The sequence below is a fragment of the Anastrepha obliqua genome, chromosome 2, assembly GCF_027943255.1.
Source record: "Anastrepha obliqua isolate idAnaObli1 chromosome 2, idAnaObli1_1.0, whole genome shotgun sequence".
In the NCBI taxonomy this organism is placed as follows: domain Eukaryota; kingdom Metazoa; phylum Arthropoda; class Insecta; order Diptera; family Tephritidae; genus Anastrepha; species Anastrepha obliqua.
Window position 1 is genome coordinate 108115801 of NC_072893.1, and position 19842 is coordinate 108135642.

At 39.8% G+C, this 19842-nt stretch overlaps 1 protein-coding gene across 1 annotated transcript in view; it reads left to right on the plus strand.

Annotated features, from left to right (window-relative positions):
- LOC129239540 (uncharacterized) overlaps nt 1-17303 on the plus strand; it is a 67903-nt gene extending 50600 nt beyond the window's left edge. Inside the window, exons 6-8 of the mRNA XM_054875093.1 lie at nt 844-2686; nt 6973-8271; nt 16844-17303. Coding sequence (XP_054731068.1) covers nt 844-2686; nt 6973-8082 — 2953 coding nt within the window. The 3' untranslated portion in view covers nt 8083-8271; nt 16844-17303. The remainder of the gene's footprint in view (nt 1-843; nt 2687-6972; nt 8272-16843) is intronic.
- Nucleotides 17304-19842: the final 2539 nt, after the last annotated feature.

Here is a 19842-nt window from a genome sequence, read left to right on the forward strand (position 1 = left end):
AATTTTCAAATCATCTGTGTAGACTGTTCCTTCCCACGTCAGTCGGTTCTACGTAACGGAAACGACCCAGATTTATATCCGGCCAAGTACTGTCACTTCAGCTGCCCTCCCCGTATACTCGTATGTATGGGAATTTTTATGCTGCTACAACAACAACAACTTCGTCACATTGTATAGTAAAAGGGTCTTACTCCATTTCTTCCGAGATGGACAGATAGTGGCAAAATTCCTATTGAATGTCCAGTCCTCCCCAAGGTTAATCGAGTTTGTAGCAATAATAGACGGCAATAATACCATACGTTTTTTCCCTCCAGCGACCTGCTTCATTTAACCAAAATGCACTCATGGCAGCCCTCTTCTTGATATGGAGATCTACCGGAGTAATATGTGTCAGTGCATTAAGAGTCTCCCTAGGACATGATCTAAATGCACCGACCGTAATTGCACAGGCTGATATTTGTATTGTGCTAAATAGTTTGATATTGCAATCTCTTCCAAGAGCTTTCCACCAAACTATCGATCCGTATGAAAAAATTGGTCGTATAATCGCCTTATACAGCCATAAAGTACGAGTATACTTCGGTTGAAGACCCCATCTCCTTCCTAGCATACGTTTGCAGGCATACAGAACAATTTCTGATATTTCAACTGTTTTTTTCTGGTTTAAAAATGGTTGAAACCTCTGGTAAAAATAAAGTAAAAAAAAAAAAATTCTGATGCTTTGGAGTGATGAACTTATAAGTAGGGGAGAAGCTTATCACGGAATAAGATTAGAAAAAAAAATGTTTAAATTTTTTCTCTTTATTGTATTTGTAATTATTGTAATTTTTTTCTTTTTTGCAGCATCAACATTTCTCCTATGGAGAAGGTCCGCATCAACGTGGACGTCGCCAATCCACTATCGACGCAAATAGCTAATATTTTGGCCACAAAATCAGCAGGTGGTGCAGCATCAACGGCCGTAAAACACAGAAAGGCAAATCTTGAAGAGTCCATCCCATCATTCATCATTGAGAGGCCAGGACAGGCCGGCAATGCACATCAACAACATGCGTCGACTTCAGGCCTTGAATTTACCATTGGCGAACAGGATGCCGTTGCGCACGTACAGCAAATGTGTCCACAGGTGAAAATCACACGCAAAGAGAAATTTATTGAAGAACCACTCACTGCTGATAATGTAGTGCAACAGGACACAATTGTGGCCACTTCTGGCGCCATGTTCGACATCAGCAATATGCCCATTGTGCTGGGCAATGAGCACTTCATGTCGGCACAGGGCGACATGCAAATCGTATTGACATCGTCCGCGGAGGCAGAGACGAGTTTGCGTACAGATGGTCCACAAATCCTACAACAGCAAATTCTGCAACCTGCTTACAGATCATCACTGCAAGCTGCACAACAGCGACAGCGCAAACGTTCCACGAATCAACAGCAGCAGCAGCAGCAGCAGCAGCAGCAGGTGCAGCAAACAGGCGGCGCAAATTGCCAAGTGGGTAGTAATAAGCATGGCATTATTATAATCAAGGCGGCGCCGAGTGATTTGATCATTCAACAGTCGCCGACGCTGCAAGTGACACAACAGCAGGCGCAAGCGATTGCCGCTGGAGGCACGCAGCAATTGTCTACATCTCCTGCAGATGCAACGACCATGTACAATCTGGGCTCGGGTGTTACTTTGCGTCCGATAGCTGAGCCAAAACAAAAACAGCAACAACGCCAACAGCAGCAAAAGCAACAAATCGCTGCAAACAAACCGAAGTCGCCGGCAGCAGCAGCTACCGGTGGACGCAAACAGGCTGGCAATACAATAACTTTGCCCAGCAGCATAACCGTAAAGCAGCGGCAACAAAAAGTAACGGATGGGCTGACAAGTGCAGCCGCTACAGGAACGACCACAAAGGCTACAACTAGTGAACAACAACAATTAACCCAGTCCGCCTCTGTAAGTGGTAATAAAGCGCAAAAGCGTAATCACCCAACGAATTCACGTCGTTCACAAACGCAGATCGTTCAGCAACGGCGACTAACTGCCACAGCCAGCAGTTTAGTAGAGCTGCAGCGTCAGCAAGAACAACAACATGTTGTTGACGGAGTTACTACGCTTTTGAATCGACGCCTCAGCTATACAGAAGCGCACGCACCGTCGCCTGCCAAAATTTCCCGAAGTGCCGACAAACACAGTGAGTCAACATTTGCGGCGACGGCTGAGCAACAATTGTTACAGTTGCAGCAACAGCAACAGCAACATCTTCAACAGCAACGACAAAAAGTACAATCCCCAACGACGAGTGTGTCTATCAGTGCAACGCAGCCACCTCCACTGCATCCGCTACACAATCGCAAACGTCATTCGTCGCAACAACAACGAAGAATGAGCACAAAATCTGAGGTGACGCATTCGCAAACGCAGTCATGCGCACAAGAACAACAACAACAACAACAACAACTGCAGCGGCTGCAGCCAACGCAAATGGTGTTATTGGAACAACAGCAACATCAGTGTTTAGAACAAGCCCAACAACAAGAACAACACGTAACTGCTGTGCATATAGCGGAGTTGGCTGCGTCACCGTCAACATCCGACGTTATACCAGCGGAGTATGAAGCGGTACAGCTGCAAGAGGAAGCACCGGAGGTTTACACTGAAGAAATTTTAGCTGAAGAGTTTGAAGCGAATGAAGTAAGTACAAGATTTTTCTCAAATGTGGAATGCCTGTGGCATACTAAATGTGAGAAAGGAGAACTGAGAGCTAAATCTTTTAATTTTTTGAAACTTTAGATGCTTCGCGACGCAGCTCTCAGTGAATTTGAAAGAATTAGTTGTTGAATAGACGAAATTTTAGAAGTTTACTTAAAATTGTTTGATTACAAGCAAATCTGCTTTGTATTCTCTTCGATGTTTACACTAACCCCAACTTTTTCTTATGGGCGTTATGGTAGCGCGGTACTCTCAAGTGGCCTTCTGAAACCAGGATAAACCTCTTGTTTGTCGTTTCCGCTGCCCACGGGACTACCGCCAAGCATTACTTCGTGGGGGAAGCGAATTAGTCGCCGCTGCCACGCCTAAGCCTTTCTAGCATCCTCAGCCTCTTCATATTGTCGGCTATAACGCCGCTTGCCAATCTCCAATTTTCGCTGCTTGCCTGCATACTTTGAACGAGTGATTAGGGGGTGGAATTTTCTCCGAATATACCCCGAGGCACATCTTCAATGGCGTACCCTCCTCCGCAGTGGCCGCATACAGGATCAAGTTCGCGTTTGAGTCGAACATCCGTGTCCAGTGAAGAACTAGATTACTAAAACTGGGTAGCTGAGTAGTTGTGTTTACAGCATGCTTTTCATGTTTGCTTGAAACAGCTCATCTATAGTTACGCCATGGCAAAATTACTTTCGAAATTCCACATCAAACCGCGTAATCTTGTATTCCATCATTCTTTACAGTTAGTAATTTCATATGCCATGCACTTGTCTACACTAAATCAAAGTGTAGTATAACCACTGAGACTAAGTAAGACTCGGCTGTCGAAATTTGACTAATTAAAATTATCGGGGTTTGTTTTTAGCTAATGAGAATTATCGATATCGACAGCTATCGGTTTGACAGCTGAGAATGGCGAACTGTGTTGACATTTCTCCTCGGTAAAATTTGGCAAGCCATCATGAATAGTGTAATGCCAGAACAACGATTCCAAATTGTGGAAATTTATTTTGAAAAAAATAAAAATAAAAGAAATAAAATAAATCTGTTCGTGAAATTCATAGAGCGAAATGTTAAAGAAGTCGCCGAAATGTCGATTCGTCATCATTCTCAACTGGTTGGCCTTTGTTCTTTGGCTACGTGGAACATTTTATGTAAGGATCTTGGCTTATATACAGGGCCCGCCATCTATCGTTACGGATTTGAACTAGGTATTATTTGAAGAATGGTAACACTTAGCTGTCATCTGATTTGGCAGAAAATTAGTTTTATTCTTCCGCTGAACGAAAATGATTGTGTATACGCTCTAAGAACGCTGGGAAATATTGCGATATTACTTTGAAAATCATGGTAATGTTGTAAAGCGTTTTTCAGTAAGAGCGCTTCAACTTTTTTTTTTTTGAATAAAACACAAACGGTTAGACTTTTTTAACTATTTTTTTTTTATTATCGAGTTTGAACATATACATTTAAGTATAAAATTCGATTTCTTTTGCATGACCACCGCGTGCACGTTTTACGAAGCCCAATCGTTGAACCCAATTTTCGACCACTCTTTTGCATAAATCGGCCGAAATTCCAGCAATTTCGTGTTCAATATTGGCTCTGAGCTCACAAATCGTCGCCGGCTTGTTACTGTAGACCAATGACTTCACATAACCCTAAAGAAAGTAGTCTAGAGGCGTCAAATCACACGAGCGCGGCGGCCATTCGACCGGTCCATTTCTGGAAATAATGCGCTCATCGAACTTACTCTTCAACAAATCAATTGTAGCGTGTGCTGTGTGGCTTGTGGCCCCGTCCTGTTGAAACCACATGGCGTCTAAGTCCATACCATTCAATTGCGGCCAAAAATAATCGTTTATCATGTCGCGGTATCGATTTCCATTCACAATAACGTAGCGATCGTTCTCGTCAACGAAAAAATATGGGCCAATTACGCCGCCGGCATGTAAACCGCACCAAACAGTGATTTTTTCGGGATACAACGGTGCCTAATGAATCACGTGTGGATTGCTTTCTGCCCAGTAACGCATATTTTGCTTGTTGACAAAGCCATTGAGCCAAAAGTGAGCTTCATCACTGAAGATGATTTTTTGGAAAATTTATAAATTTTCATAAAAAATTTGCACGATTATTTTCATAAAAAATTTTCACGATTTGCAATCGTTGCTCAAGTGTGTAGCGTTCCATGATGAAATGTATACTAATGAAGTTTACAAATGACAAGCGAAAAATAAAAAATATTGCGTCGTTCGCCCTCCCTATCGGAAGAAAGTTGAAGCGCACCTATTGAAAAACGCTGTAGAATGTGCACGAAAATTACGTACGGCAATGGGAAGAAGAAAAGCACCGAATGAAGCGTATGTGCGTTACTTTGCGAAAAAAGTAAGAGAAACTGGGTTGCCTATTGACAAACCAACGAGTGACCGACCAAAAACCGTGCGTACACCCGAAAATATTGCTGCTGTGGCCGAGAGTGTTCGTGAATCACCAGGAACATCAGTTCACCGTCGTTCTCAACAATTGGACATTTCGGAGACATCATTGAGACGAATTTTGCGTAAAGACCTTGGTATGGTAGCCGAGGCAGCCATAAGAATGAAGTTGTGTTCCATCATTAACCGGAAGGATTGTACTTCAAAATAAAAAAAACAGTTTGGAAAAATATTGAGTAGTTTCTTTTTAATAGCATTTTTAATTCCGTAAAGTTATATGGCAGACCCTATATAAGGCGCTTACACCCTGACACCCTTTTTGGGTGTTTGGCCAAGCTCCTCCCTCTACTTGTGGTGTGCGTCTTGATGCTGTTCCACAAATGGTGGGACCTACAGTTTTAAATCGACTCCGAACGGCAGATTTGCTTTATGAGAAGCTTCTTCGAGGCAGAAAATAAAGGGTGTTTTGTTTAGAGGTTAGGTTTTCAAGTTGGCACTACTTTTTTCGTAGATGGTCTTTTTGACAGCTGTCACTTGATTTATGCTCAGTTTGGTTTGCCATTTCATAATGAATAGACTTACACCTGAATAACGTTTGCAAATCGTGCAAATTTATTACGAAAATAATGGTTCGGTTCGCGCGACGCATCGAAGAAAATTTTGTTCAGCGATGAAGCTCACTTTTGGTTGAATGGGTATGTCAGTAAGCAAAATTGTCGCATTTGGAGTGAACATAATCCACAAGCCATTGCTGAGACGCCGTTACATCCTCAAAAAGTCACTGTTTGGTGTGCTCTATGGGCAGAGGGAATCATTGGTCCATATTTCTTTAAAAATGAAGCCGGCCATAATGTTACAGTCAATGGAGAGCGCTATAGAGCCATGATTAATGACTTTTTCGTGCCTGAATTGGACGATGTTGATGTGGACGACCTTTGGTTCCAACAAGACGGCGCTACATGCCATACAGCCAACGCAACAATCGATTTATTGAAGGAAACTTTTGGTGAGCGCATTATCTCGCGCCGTGGACCTGTGGCGTGGCCTCCAAGATCGTGCGATATAACACCGCTGGACTATTTCTTGTGGGGCTATGTGAAGTCGCTTGTCTACGCAGATAAGCCCAAGACGATTGACGTCTTGGAAGAGAATATTCGGCGCGTTATTGCTGACATACGGCCCCAATTGCTGCAAAAAGTGGTCGAAAATTGGGCCTCTCGGCTGGAATTTATTCGAGCCAGCCGCGGCGGCCACTTGCCCGAAATCATTTTTAAAACATAATGGCAAACCCTTATCTTTATAATAAAGCTAAATTCTTGGCCATAACATTAAATTATATACGTTTTATTTCATCTTGAAAACCTAACCTCTAAAAAAAACACCCTTTAGTTAAAAATAGGGCTGATCAAATAAACCATGTAACGGTAGCCGCTGCGGACATATGCCGGATATTATATTAAAAAAAAAAAAATACCATGAAATTACTATAATTACCAGATTATAATAAAGAAAAATTCATTTCAACAATATTTCTGTTTTGTATTTATTATCATTTTAAGTTCTCTAGCTTTTAAAAAAACACCCGAAACATTATTGTTTTTAAACTCAAAATTTCTTTTCCACCCCTTACGCGAAAGCAAAACAAGTTCCAAAATGCATTTTCGTCTTCATTTAAATGAAAAAGAAGAGTAAAGGGGCGTTCACACTCTGAAAAGTCTACCGAGTTACCAAAAAACAAATACAACTTTAACAAATTCGATCTCTATGGATTTCTTAACCTGTATTTTACCTTTTTTTACTCACAATTTCTATTGTTTTTGTGCATTGCAGCATACTCCCTCGGTAATAGCCGTGCCATCACAACCAGTACCAGGCTACCCGGATACATTGCTGCTATGCCGTAGGGTTGACGAAGAGTGGATACCGGTGGTAGCGCAGCCTTTTTACTATACTCGAAGTGATCAACAATTGAGACCTATACCGAAAGAAGTGCTGATCGGACGACCGATATTGACGCCGAGCACAGACAAAGCAACAGAGTTCCCAGTTGAAACCGAAGAAGTGCAGACGGTTTCCGCTAATGACGCTTACAAAGAGGAGACAGGAGTCACCATACTAATTGGTAATAATTACGTGCACATGGAATGGGATCAGTTTTTGGAAGTGATGCGCTCCAATGATGACGTGTACAATCTGCGCGCCGAAAACGGGCATGTCTTCCAGCTGACACGAGACGCATTAGTAACACTGCAGCAAGATGCTAATCTGCAGGAAAAATACCGTCAGCTGCAGCAGCTGTTGGAGGAACAGCAATTGGAAGAGCAACAACAACTGGAGCAGCAAGAATTGATGCAACAACAGTTCATACAACAGCTGCAAACAGTTACAGTTACCGGTGAAGAGGGCCTCGAAACGGATATCATACCATTGCTGCATATAGACACAACTCAGACGTTGCAATTGATTGGCACCGATGATGGTAATCTAATATTGCAACCGGCCCTGGCACAGCCACCACTTTCTCCACCTTGCACGCGGCCTGCGCTCACAAATGCCACCAATGCGCTACTCAATCAAACACCCATTATGTCACCACTTGAGAAGCCATCCACCGCAGCGGCAGCGACCACTTTGCTAGCCGATAGTTCTGGACAGCACATCAATTTGGCAACCGCAACATCACCCGAGCAACTGGTTGCAGCCGGTTTCATAGCGGCCGACACAGGTAGTGCTATGCCAGCCTGTCGACCCACATTGGGCGATAGTTTGGCTGTTATAGGCGTTGTGCCGACACAACCCACACTGCTGCCCACCACCGTTACCAATCCGGCAATTGCGCCGCCCAAATCCGATCTAATACCAAACATGACGACGGCTGCTCAAATGCATGCGCAATATCGTCATGCACAACGTGCAATTTACAACGATCCTGGGAGTTAATATTGTCCGAACGTGCTTTATTTAGACAATCTGCCCAGTGGCTTGGAGGATGAGGTGCACGGTGCGGAGGGTGCAATGGGGGACGATGTTGGCGCTGGTAATGCGGTGGAAGATGTGGGAGCTGGTGTTGTCAGCATGGGCATGGGCGTGAGTGAGGTGGATGAGGTGACTGATATGGATGCAAATGTGGTAGGTTTCAACGAACATTACTTTTTCAATTAGACGCCATCACACAATCACCTACCACGTATAATCAACCCTCCACCCTATGCCCTAGACATTTCCCCCACATGCTCCCAAATATTTCTTTATGTATTAGTAGTTACATTTAGTATGATTTAGTTATAGTCCATATGTACGAGTAGTAGTTGCATTACATTTATTGCTAGTATGTAGCTGTGTACAGGTGTAATGCGAGTAACTGTAAAATCGTGTTAAATAAACAACAACAATTAGTTAAGTTTAATGTATGTAAATATGGCCCAGCAGCAAAACGTACCGCTTCAGAAGTAGTGAGGGACTGACACCCTTTGAGGCCATCTTGTGCCGCCACCCAAACGTTGCTTTCAACTGTGTAATCTTTGCTTCCGAAATGGCCTAGTTTTTTATGTATAAGTAGAATCTTTTATATCCTTAAAATAAGCTTCACTGTCAATATCCACTTTACACTATTTCTGCCAGTACTCACAGCCCATTGAACGTTGTAACTTAGCCAAGTTTGGCGCTGCTGGTAAAAAATTCTTGTCACAAGTGACCAGCAGCAGTTTCTAGATGGTCGCGATTTGAGTTTTTTTGCCTCTAGTTTCTTCAAAGTGTTCTGAATGTTTACTGCTGGGAATCTAGATGACCATAAAAACGGACACATGCATACATATGTAGTAATAATTGAGCTTAAGTATGACTGCTTTAGCGTTAAAGTGTCTTAGAATAGAAATACCTGTTCGAAAAAACTGGCAAATTTATGCTGCACAGTAGTCCAAACACGATGTCTTTTTTTACAATAAAATGAAACGAACAAAAATCAGTGTTTTGGTATATACAGTGCCAGCTCGCTAATCCGAAGGTGTGTAATCCGAATTATCCAGTAATCCGAATTGAATTTATGACGCATTACGTGCTCTATAGTCCGCATTCGTTGCAAGCTCGCTAAACCGAATTTTTGTTTTTTTATTTTTGAGTCTGTTTTTTTACAAAACCATGAACGAAATTTTAAATGTAACGGGACATTATTGAAATACAGAGCCTTCTATGTATAATATGTAAGTGTGTATTTATCTTGTTGCGAATAGTTTAGTTGTGGTATTAGTCGCGAAAACACCAATTTAAATAACATGGCAAAAAAATGAGCGCATAAAAAAAACACTGTCATTAGCTGATAAGCTTAAAATAATAGAAGAAGTAAATCGTGGACAATCAGGAAAAGTTTTAGCAAAGAAATTTGGTTAATAGCTTCAACAATTTGCGACATAAAAAGAAATGCTGAAAATATTAAAAGGTAATAGGACTATGAATAAGTTCGTGCGGATGGTTACAAATTTAATATTCAAAGTATTGTCCATCGCTTACTACTACTTTTTCCCATCTTTCTGGCAATTTACGGATTCCCTTTGTGAAAAATTCGGTCGGTTTTGCCGCAATCCACGAATCGATCCATTTTTTGACTTCATCGTAATTACGGAAGTGCTGGTCAGCCAGGCCATGTTGCATCGATCGGAAGAGATAGTAATCGGATGGCGCAAGGTCTGGACTATACGGCGGGTGGGGTAGGACATCCCATTTGAGCGTTTCTAAGTATGTTTTGACCACTTGTGCAACATGTGGCCGAGCATTGTCATGTTGCAAAATAACTTTGTCGTGTCTATCGGCGTATTGCGGCCGTTTTTCTCGCAGTGCTCGGCTCAAACGCATCAATTGTCGTCGGTAGACATCCCCCGTAATCGTTTCATTCGGTTTCAGTAGCTCATAATACACAACACCCAGCTGGTCCCACCAGATACACACCATAACCTTCAGGCCATGAATATTCTGCGCCGACGTCGATGTTGAAGCATGGCCAGGGTATCCATACGTTGCCCGACGTTTTGGATTGTCGTAATGGACCCACTTTTCATCGCCAGTCACAATTCGATGCAAAAAACCCTTTCTTTTGTGCCGTTGAAGCAGTTGTTCGCATGCCATAAAACGGCGTTCAACGTCTCTTGGCTTCAATTCATACGGCACCCAATGGCCTACCTTTCGGATCATTCCCATGGCTTTTAAACGTTTGGAAATGGTTGATTGATCAACTCCCAAAGTTTTTGCCACCTCTTCTTGCGTTTGAGCCGGATCTTGATCGAGCAATTCCTCCAATTCGGTATCCATGAACTTTGGCGGCGCACCCTCGCGTTCTTCGTCTTCCAAGCCAAAATCACCACTTTTAAAGCGTGCAAACCACTTCTGGCACGTTCGCTCAGCTAGAGCATGCTCACCATAAACTTCCACCAAGATACGATGACTTTCGGCTGCTTTTTTCTTCATATTAAAATAATGAAGAAGAATTCCCCGCAAAAACACATTATTTGGCACGAAATTCGACATTTTCAAGTGTGGTAAAAATATTGTTGTTTACGCTTCAAATAAAAAACTTATACTGACGTTTGTGCCTTACGACAGTAGCTCTCCAATGAATGTTTGGAAATGTGGATCGATGGAATAATAATCAAGTTACGCCATCTGTTGTAAAACCGCACGAACTTATTCATAGTCCTATTAAAAAACCTGTGTAAAAAATGTATGCTTGGTTTGAAGAGAAGCGGTCACGGCATCAAACCATTTCAGCAGAAATTTTACGACAAAATGTATCCGAATCAATCATTTCACGCTAGTGACGGATGGTTGCAAAATTTTAAGAAGCGATTTTCTGTGCGAACTTTGAAAATATGCGGCGAACCCTTATCTGCTAGACCTGATCTTGTACCTGATTTTCAAAATAAGCTCTATGACATTATCGAGACTGAAAATCTGATGGACGACCAAATTTACAATGCTGATGAGTTTGGACTCTTTTGGAAAATGTTTCCAGAAAAAACTTTAGTGCAATCAAAAAAATCGAATAACTTAGTTAAAGTATGAGTTAAACTTCCCCCCGACGTTTATTTTGACGATTTATTTTCATTTTCAGCCATTTGGTAGTCGTTTGAAGTAAAAAGTGATTTTCGACGAAAAAATGCCGCCATTTTGTAGGTGTAAAACCACCTTAATATAAAAAAAAATGGCGAAAAAAAAACGTTGGGGGGAGGTTTTTTATATGTAAAATATGTGTGCAAAATTTCAAAAGGATCGGTTGAGTAGTTTTCAAATGCCAATGACTACGCACTTTAAAAAAAAAGGTTCGAGAAAACCGCGTTTAAAGTTTGTAACGGACTACGCGCGCAACTGCTGCGTCTCGGCAGATGTTTGAGGTGCTCGGCTTTATGCTCTATAACTTAAAAAGTTTTGCTCGGATTGACTTAAAATTTTAACACGGTATTTTTGAAATGTTTTACTACAATAACATGCAAAAAAAAAATCGATTTTTATCCCTTACCGCCCCCCTTAAAAAACAACATATTGTTGAATATTACGCGTCGAAAAATGCATGGATGACAACATATATTTTTACTGAATGGTTTTTTACCATAAATCGTTTATACCACAGGTAAAAGACTATCAAATTGAAAATAATTTGCCCAAAAAAGCTTTATTGTTACTGGAAAATGCGAAGTGTCATGGAGAGCCGCTGGTATCTGAATGTGGGCAATATAAAACTATGTTTTTACCCCCAAATTGTACTAGTATTATTCAACCCATGGATCAGAACGCGATACAACTAACTAAGCTGTTTTACAAAAAAGATCTCTTGTGTGAACTGGTAAGCTCTGTAGCGGATGATTCAGACATTTTTTTGAAACAATTCAGTTTAAAGGACGCTTGTAAATTGCTTAAACGTTCTTGGGACAGGGTGCCCAATTCTTCTATAAAGTCTTGTTGGAAGCATATTCTTTCTCAGAGGTGGGCTTCAGATGATAACATTCCTCTATCATTGTTACAACAAGAGTTGCCAGAGAATGATCGTGTTGAAGAAACAGAAGAATTTCGCACAATAACCAACTTATTTCACCGCAACAATGACGTGCATATTTCTGAAGATGAAGTTCTTAGCTGGATTATTAACTCTGACAATACTTCGTGTAGTAGTTCAGAGTCAGACACAAAAAATCGTGAAGCTCTGCAGGCCTTAAATATTTCAATAGATTGGGCAAAGGAACGAGGTCTGCAATCAGATTACATATTAATGCTAAAAGAATTGCGGAACAAGGTTTTAGAAGCATGTGCACTGAAAGACAAGCAAACCTACATCACTAACTACCTACGTTAAAAAAAAAACGTAATATGTAAATACATGCATACATATGTACATATGTATTTATAAAAATCTTTAATTTTTTCATTGTTGATTAATAAAAATAAAATAAATTTGTTTTGAAATCCTGGCTTTTGTTTTATTTTCGAATATAGTGAATTATAAGCATAATAACAGCACATCCAGTAATCCGAATATCTCGTTAATCCGAATCAGGGTCTGCAATCATTAATTCGGACTAGCGAGCTGGCACTGTACATAGCGGCTTTATTAGAAAGACTAAAATATTAGGTTGGGAAATAAGTCCGTAGCGTTTTTACCGAAGACACTTATTTAAACACAAAACCATAAATTTTATCATATCAATAAGTTAATCAATTAAATATTCGCCGGTGGTGTTTACAACCTCTTGCCACCTCTCGACCAATTTGTTGATGCCGTTCCGCCAAAAATCGTCTGGTTTGGTCTGTCAAAGCAGTTGTTGAGCCAGTTTTTAAGGGCCTCTTTGACAGGGAGTGGAAAAGATGGTAATCGCTCGGTGTAAGGTCCAGAGAAACGGCGGATGCTGAAGGACCTCCCACTCCTGGTGTGCGGCTTTGACGACTTGTGCAACATGGGACTCGATATTGTCATGAAGGAGTACGGTTTGACCATGTCAATCAGGTATTTTCAGTCAAACAGCCTCATTCATGCGGTGTACGCGATGTAGCTGGGCAATGTAGAGGTCCTTGTTGACCATAGCATTCTTTTCGAACATTTTCCGGTGCATGATGCCCTCCCAGTCCCACCAAATACATATCATGATCTTATTTGGAGGAAGATCCGGTTGACTCTCGGCTTTGGCGTATCTCGTGGAGCCACCCACTCCTTTCTTTGCTTCATATTGAAATACGAGTATAGGCACCATTCCTCAGCTCCTGTGACGATTCGGTGTAAAAAGCGCGGGCGAGATGCTGAGAAGAAGGCGACTTTCTTTGTTGACGACTTTTCGTTGAGCTCCTGAGGCACCCATTCACCCGATCTTTCGGTAAATCCCATTGAATGAAAGTGATTGAGAATCGTTTTATGATCGCAGTTCATTTTTTCCGCCAATTCACTACTGGTTTGGCGACCGTTCTCCTTCAAGAGTGATTTGAGACGTTCTTCATCGAATTCAGAAGGCTTTCTGTTGCGGGATGTGTCATCGACATCAAAGTCGCCATATCCGTGCTGTAGACTCGCCTATGACATCTTTTCCGTACACGTCGCAAAGGCCCCAGGCGGCTTTGACAAAATTTTTGACCTCGATGAAAAGCAAAGAAGAGCAGGTGTCGAAAATGTTCCATTTCTAAGCGTCAAAACAAATAAAAAATTAAATCACTTAGAAATACAATTAACATAGTTTTGTAGAGCAGAAGGAGTTCTATCGAATGGATTACTTACCCTTTGCCAAACAGCAAACAAATTGTTGTAAAATAAAAGAAAATATAAAAACGCTATAAACTTCTTCCCCAACCGAATAAATTGTTTCCCGCAAGCGATTTCTTCATGTTAGGGAATAAGAAAAAGTCGCAGGGAGCCAGATCGGGAATAGGGGGGTGCGGCAGCAATTCATAACGCAATTCATGCAGTTTGGTGGCGACAACTCCGGTTGAATGTGCGGGTGCGTTATCGTGGTGGAACAGCAACTTCTTTTTCGCCAAATGCGGCCGTGTCTCCTTCAAATTTTTGTAACTCACCGTAGCATTGTCCAGTGATCGTTCTTCCTTTTTCTAAAAAATCCACGAGGATGAAGCCGTTCGCATCCAAAAAAAATCGTCGCCATTACCTTTCCGGAAGATGGGACTGTCTTCGCCTTTTTTGAAGCAGATTCGCCGGGAGAAATCAATTGTTTTGGGTGTTGCTTTGTTTCGGATGTGTAATGATGAATTGAGGTTTCATCAACGCTGACAACTCAACGCAAAAATTCACAAAATCGAAATTTTTTTTCTTCACTCATCTTATAGTAAATCATTTCAAGAATGTTGTGTCAAAATTTGAAGCTGATCGGAGCAGAACTCTCAAAGTTATAGCCTTTGTAGGCACTCTACCTCGAATGCGGAGCATCGATAATTTTTCAGAGTCATTTTTTCAAACGCGTTTTTCCCGAAACGACTTCTTAAAAGTCGGTGCCAATCACAACTCCGAAACTATTCAACCGATTCTTTTCAAATTTGGCACACGTTTTCTAAATCGTTTTACGTTTTTTTGCCACCAAAACTACAAAAATGAAAAAAAAAATTTTATTAATGGGGGGGGAGCATTACGTCATACTTTAACTGAAAAATTCGACTTTTTTAGTTTCAGATGATTCTACGACGAATGCCGATTGGCACCGCAGAGCACCTCTCGAAAAACATATCTCCAAAAAAACTCTGTCATGGGCTTATTTGTCAATATTTTATTATTAATATTTTTTAAAAACTTATTGAAAAGATATACAATAACATGCAACTGATTTTATTAAAGTATCTTAAGCCATATTTCTGTAAAAAATTCAAAAAAAAGTGTTTTTTTTTAGCGCTAAACCCTACCACCCCCTTAAAGGGACTGCTGGCAACTCCACCAGCACAAAACCTGGTCTTAGTTGAACAAAATATTTGCTATTATTTTCGAATAAGAGACTTACACTTTTTATTAAACAATTCCGGTTTCATAGGTATACATCTGACGCGAGTAAACTTGTGGACTTTTAACAAAGCAACTTATTTCACTTTAGCTCTTCTTGCCTTTGTACCAATAAATACTGAGGTTGGTAGGTTAGATGGTAAGATTGCCATGGGTACACTGCAAGTAGCACTTTAGTGCTGTTTTGATACCCTAATGTTTTTAGTTTTTCTTGCTTGTTTACTCTTCTTGGGAGCATAGGGCCTTGACAAGACTCTTCCATCGTACACGGTTCTCTGCTGTTATTTTTGCAACGTCCCATGAGATGTCGGCATCTGCTAGTTCGCGCAACATCGACCTTCTCCAAGTATTTTTTGATCGACCGCGACCTCTGCTCCCTTGCGGTTTCCAGCCCAGTGCCATTCTCGTGATGAAGAAACTGCGAAAAAGACCCTAATGAAGACCTGTGAAAAATTACAAAACCTAAAGGAAGAAAGACCACCTTCAACCATCCAGTGCTGCTGATGTAGTGGAGGAGCGAAAGGGGATCTAGGCTGGAGAACTGCCTCAGGCGCACTAAGGAACTTCATGCGTCTAGTCGCCAGACCCGGACATTTGCAAAGAAAGTGTTTAACAGTCGCTTTCTCGGCTCGGCATTCACACAGCTTCTGCAGTGGGGGATAAATATTGAATTTTCCTGAAAATAACTTGTTTGGCAAAAAATGCACTAAGTCGGTGCTTCTGTCAAAAGTGCACAGCAACTTACTGTTGTTAGGAAACTGTAGCTCTGCTCTTATTTGAGGGAGGAGCCTGGTTTATAAGGTCAAAAAAAATCAATTTTTTTTTTTCGTTTTAAGCGATTCCTAATATATTTCAGAATATTCACACAAAGTTACACAGCCTAATTCTCAATATTTCCGTAGATACAAAGCCAAAGGTAGGCGAGCGTTAGGCAGTTACGCTGTGACCGGACAGCTATAGTACAAACTTTATCTTCTTTTCTCGACTTTTCATTTTTATAATTTCTTTGAATTGGCGTACATGAATGAAAAAAAAACGAATGAACCTTTTGAAATGAATCATAGCTTGTTCCCTTCAGTATTAAATTCTCTTCTATTTGAACTACAAAATAGATAAAAAAAATTTTTTCAAGATTTTTATACCAAGTTGAAGTGAATTTTTTTTTATAGAAAGGCATTTTTTTCTTTAAAACCTCCAAAAAGTTGAAATTTTGGAATTTCTCTCAGTTTTCTTAGTTCATCTAGAATAAAAAATCATGATAATTAGAAATCCATTTGAATTGTTCGCTTTCGATAATAATTACGAGCTGTATCTTGTACGCCAGTTGGAAACTCCAGCGTTGCAGCGCTCTACTAATTTCTATGTTAAACATTTTTTTCAACTTATTTTAACCAGTACAAAAATTTTTTATACTTTTTAAATGTTCATTAAAAGATAGAAAAAACTTATCAGTGCTAAATTAATTTTTTCCTCAAAAAAAAAAAAACGCAAAGAGATGCAATTTTTAGATCTCATGAACCAGGCTCCCCCCTTAAAGTGCATATGCATGTGTGTAGTCCATTTGTTTGTCTAGCTATATGTCTTCTTCTTCTTTCGTTTCTTAAGATTAACTTTTATTTATTTTATACAATATTTTATAAATATTTTAGAAACCAAATTTAATTTGCTTCTTTTTCTCTTTTTTTCTCTTGCTGCTTGCTTGTCTCTCTCACTCACCTACTCATTCACAACCAGCTTTACACGTAGCCTTGCTTAGCTGAGAATATCGAGGTGTTAATCATTGCATAAGTACATTAAAAAAAAAATAAAAAAAAAATAAAAAAATACAAAAACAACAAAATACAAAAATAAAAAATGCAAAAAAAAAACTAAGAAAGCTAAGATGCAAAATAATCAATAAATCTGTATCTGCGCATACATACGCATAAGTCTATATATTTTTTTAAGATATGCTTATTGAATTTGTGCTAAAAATTGCGCAAAACTGTTAGAACTTTGGCTAGCAATTACACTCATTGAATTTTGGCAAAATACAAAAAACAAACAAAGAAAAAAAATTATAAAAATAAAATCAAAACAATATTTCATTTAAGCGCAAAAAATATTCACTTGGAGCTGATGCCTCAAGCGAAAAATTATAAAAAAGTAAAAATAATAATAATAATAAATTAAAAAAAAAAAAATTAAAAAATAATAGCAATTAGAAAGTATATTTAAGCACATACGAGTAAAGTTATTAAAAAGTAAAAAATAGTAAAGCAAATATACTGCAAATATTTTTACTTACTATAACTAGTTTTTAAGTAAAAAATGGGTTACTCCTTTAATTATATGTACATTTAAAGAAAAATTAGCAATCGTTAAGAGCATGCATACATACACATACATACAAAAAAAATTGATGTATGCAAATTTTGATAAAAAGTAAGGTGAAAAACCACAAAAAAATTTAAAAATAAAACACACAACGAAAAAAAAATTATAAAAAATAAAAAAAAAAAATGTTTAAATATAAAAAACATCAACTGTGTGTTAATTGTAACATAAAAAACGTGAATCGACGTTGAACGTTCACATGAAATTGGTCATAATTGCCCATTATTGTTGTGCTTGGTAATTCTCATACCCTCTATGCTGTTCCATTTGTTTTGACACACACACATACACACACATGCTTAAATATATACGTATGTATGTAAATATTTAAAAGAAGGCGCATGTGTACACGCAAATTAAGTGCAGCGGCCACAGCAGCAATGATGATGGGGGCGGGCACTAGCAGCAAAAAAAATAATAATTAATAAAAAAACAAAAAATACTATAAAAACAGATGATATGTATGTGTAAAAGTATGTAGTTTTAGTAAGATAAATATTTAAAGAAAATTATATAATTAATATGCATACATATAAACATATAAGCACATACAAATGCATCGGTATGTAAATTCTAAAAATGTATAACTCTCAACTTACTACCGTAAAACGATAATAAAACGATATTAATAAAATGCAAATGCAAATGTATACATATGTATGTATATAAATGTGGTTTTTAATTGCACGTTAATTAATATTTATTTCTTCGCTTGCATAGCCACAGCCAAAAGCAATAGCCACAAATGTCATTCAGTTTTTTTTTTTTTTTTTTTGTTGGGGGGTGAGGTTGTATATAGGTATAGTAAACAACGTAGCTACTATGTGTGTGGGGATTCCACTAAAAATATCCCTGCTCTTCTCTTTTTTTCCCCCCAACAATGAAGGAGCTTTCGACAATACTACCTTTGACTCCATGTGCTCTTCTATCAGAAGTTATGGAGTGGAAGAAATCATTGTCAGATGGATTGAATAGAGAAAGCGATGAAAGAGTCAGGGTTGAGGTTAAGAAGGTCTGCCCACAAGGCGGTGTACTCTCTCCCCTACTTTGGTGCTTTGTGGTGGACTCTCTCCTTAATGATCTGCAGGAAATGGGACACATCCAAGCCTACGCAGACGATGGTACGTATTAATATCAGGACGATCACTTGAAGCTATATGCAATAAAATGCAGGTAGCTCTAAATAAGATTGAGTTTTGGTGCGAATTGTATGGTCTTTCGGTGAATCCTACAAAAAGTACCTTTGTGCTTTTCACTAGGAAACGCAATATGAAAGGCCTGTTACTACCCACATTGAAAGGGGTAACACTGCAACTGCCTTCTGAGGTTAAATATTTAGGAGTAATCCTAGATAGTAAACTTACCTGGAAGCAGCACGTCGAGCAGAAGGTCTCTCGAATACTAAAAGTCTTCTGGCAGTGTAAGAGAACCTTTGGCAAGATATGGGGTCTAAGACCGGCGATAGTACACGGCTGCACATCACCCTGATTAGACCCATTATTACATACGCCTCTGTAGTATGATGGAAAGCCACAATGGTTAATTCCATAGTAAAACCCCTAAACAGGCTGCAGAGAAGTGTGTGCTTGGTTATCACAGGTGCCATGAGTACGACATCTGGTGATGCTCTTAATGCCATTCTGAACTTGCAACCTCTGGATCTTCAAATTCGAAAGGAAGCAATGAAGGCGGCGTACAGGCTCAAGTTAAACGGAGTCTGGGAAAATGAAGTAAGCACTGGACACTGTCAGGTATACCACCAGTTGTCGGAGCTGTGCACACTGTTCTCGATGCCAGTGGACAATCGGGTGCCTGTCGTTAGCTTCGGTAGGAAGTATGATACTTTATCCCAGATAGAGATCAATGGTTAAGTTCAGAGAACCTATTAACGGGATATCAGCACACGACGGATCCGAAACCAGTGATGGAAGCGGATCTGGATGGTACTTAGACGAAGACACTAAGTACTCCTTTGCTACAGGACAGATGGCCACGGTATACCTAACGGAAGTCTATGCCATCTTGAAGTCTACGCCTAATTGAGAAAAAGTGGCGGGGCAACAGTATTGGAATTTGTAGTGACAGTCAAGCTACACTGAAAGCCCTTGCTAACCCACGCTGCTCTTCGAAGTTAGTCGGTGAATGTAAAACAAAACTGAACGAAACGAAATCCGATTTCTTCTTCGGCGGCGGTACTTAAAGAAAGGAAAATGTTGTTCCATTGCTCGTGCATGCCGAATTGTTAGGCAGTACTCTCCGAGAATAGGAGTGAGAGTCGAGTGGTGAATCTTCTGGCTGTCTGCTTTCCGATGTCGAACATTCTTTGCGTAGTTAGATGTACGTTTTTTGTTGCACAA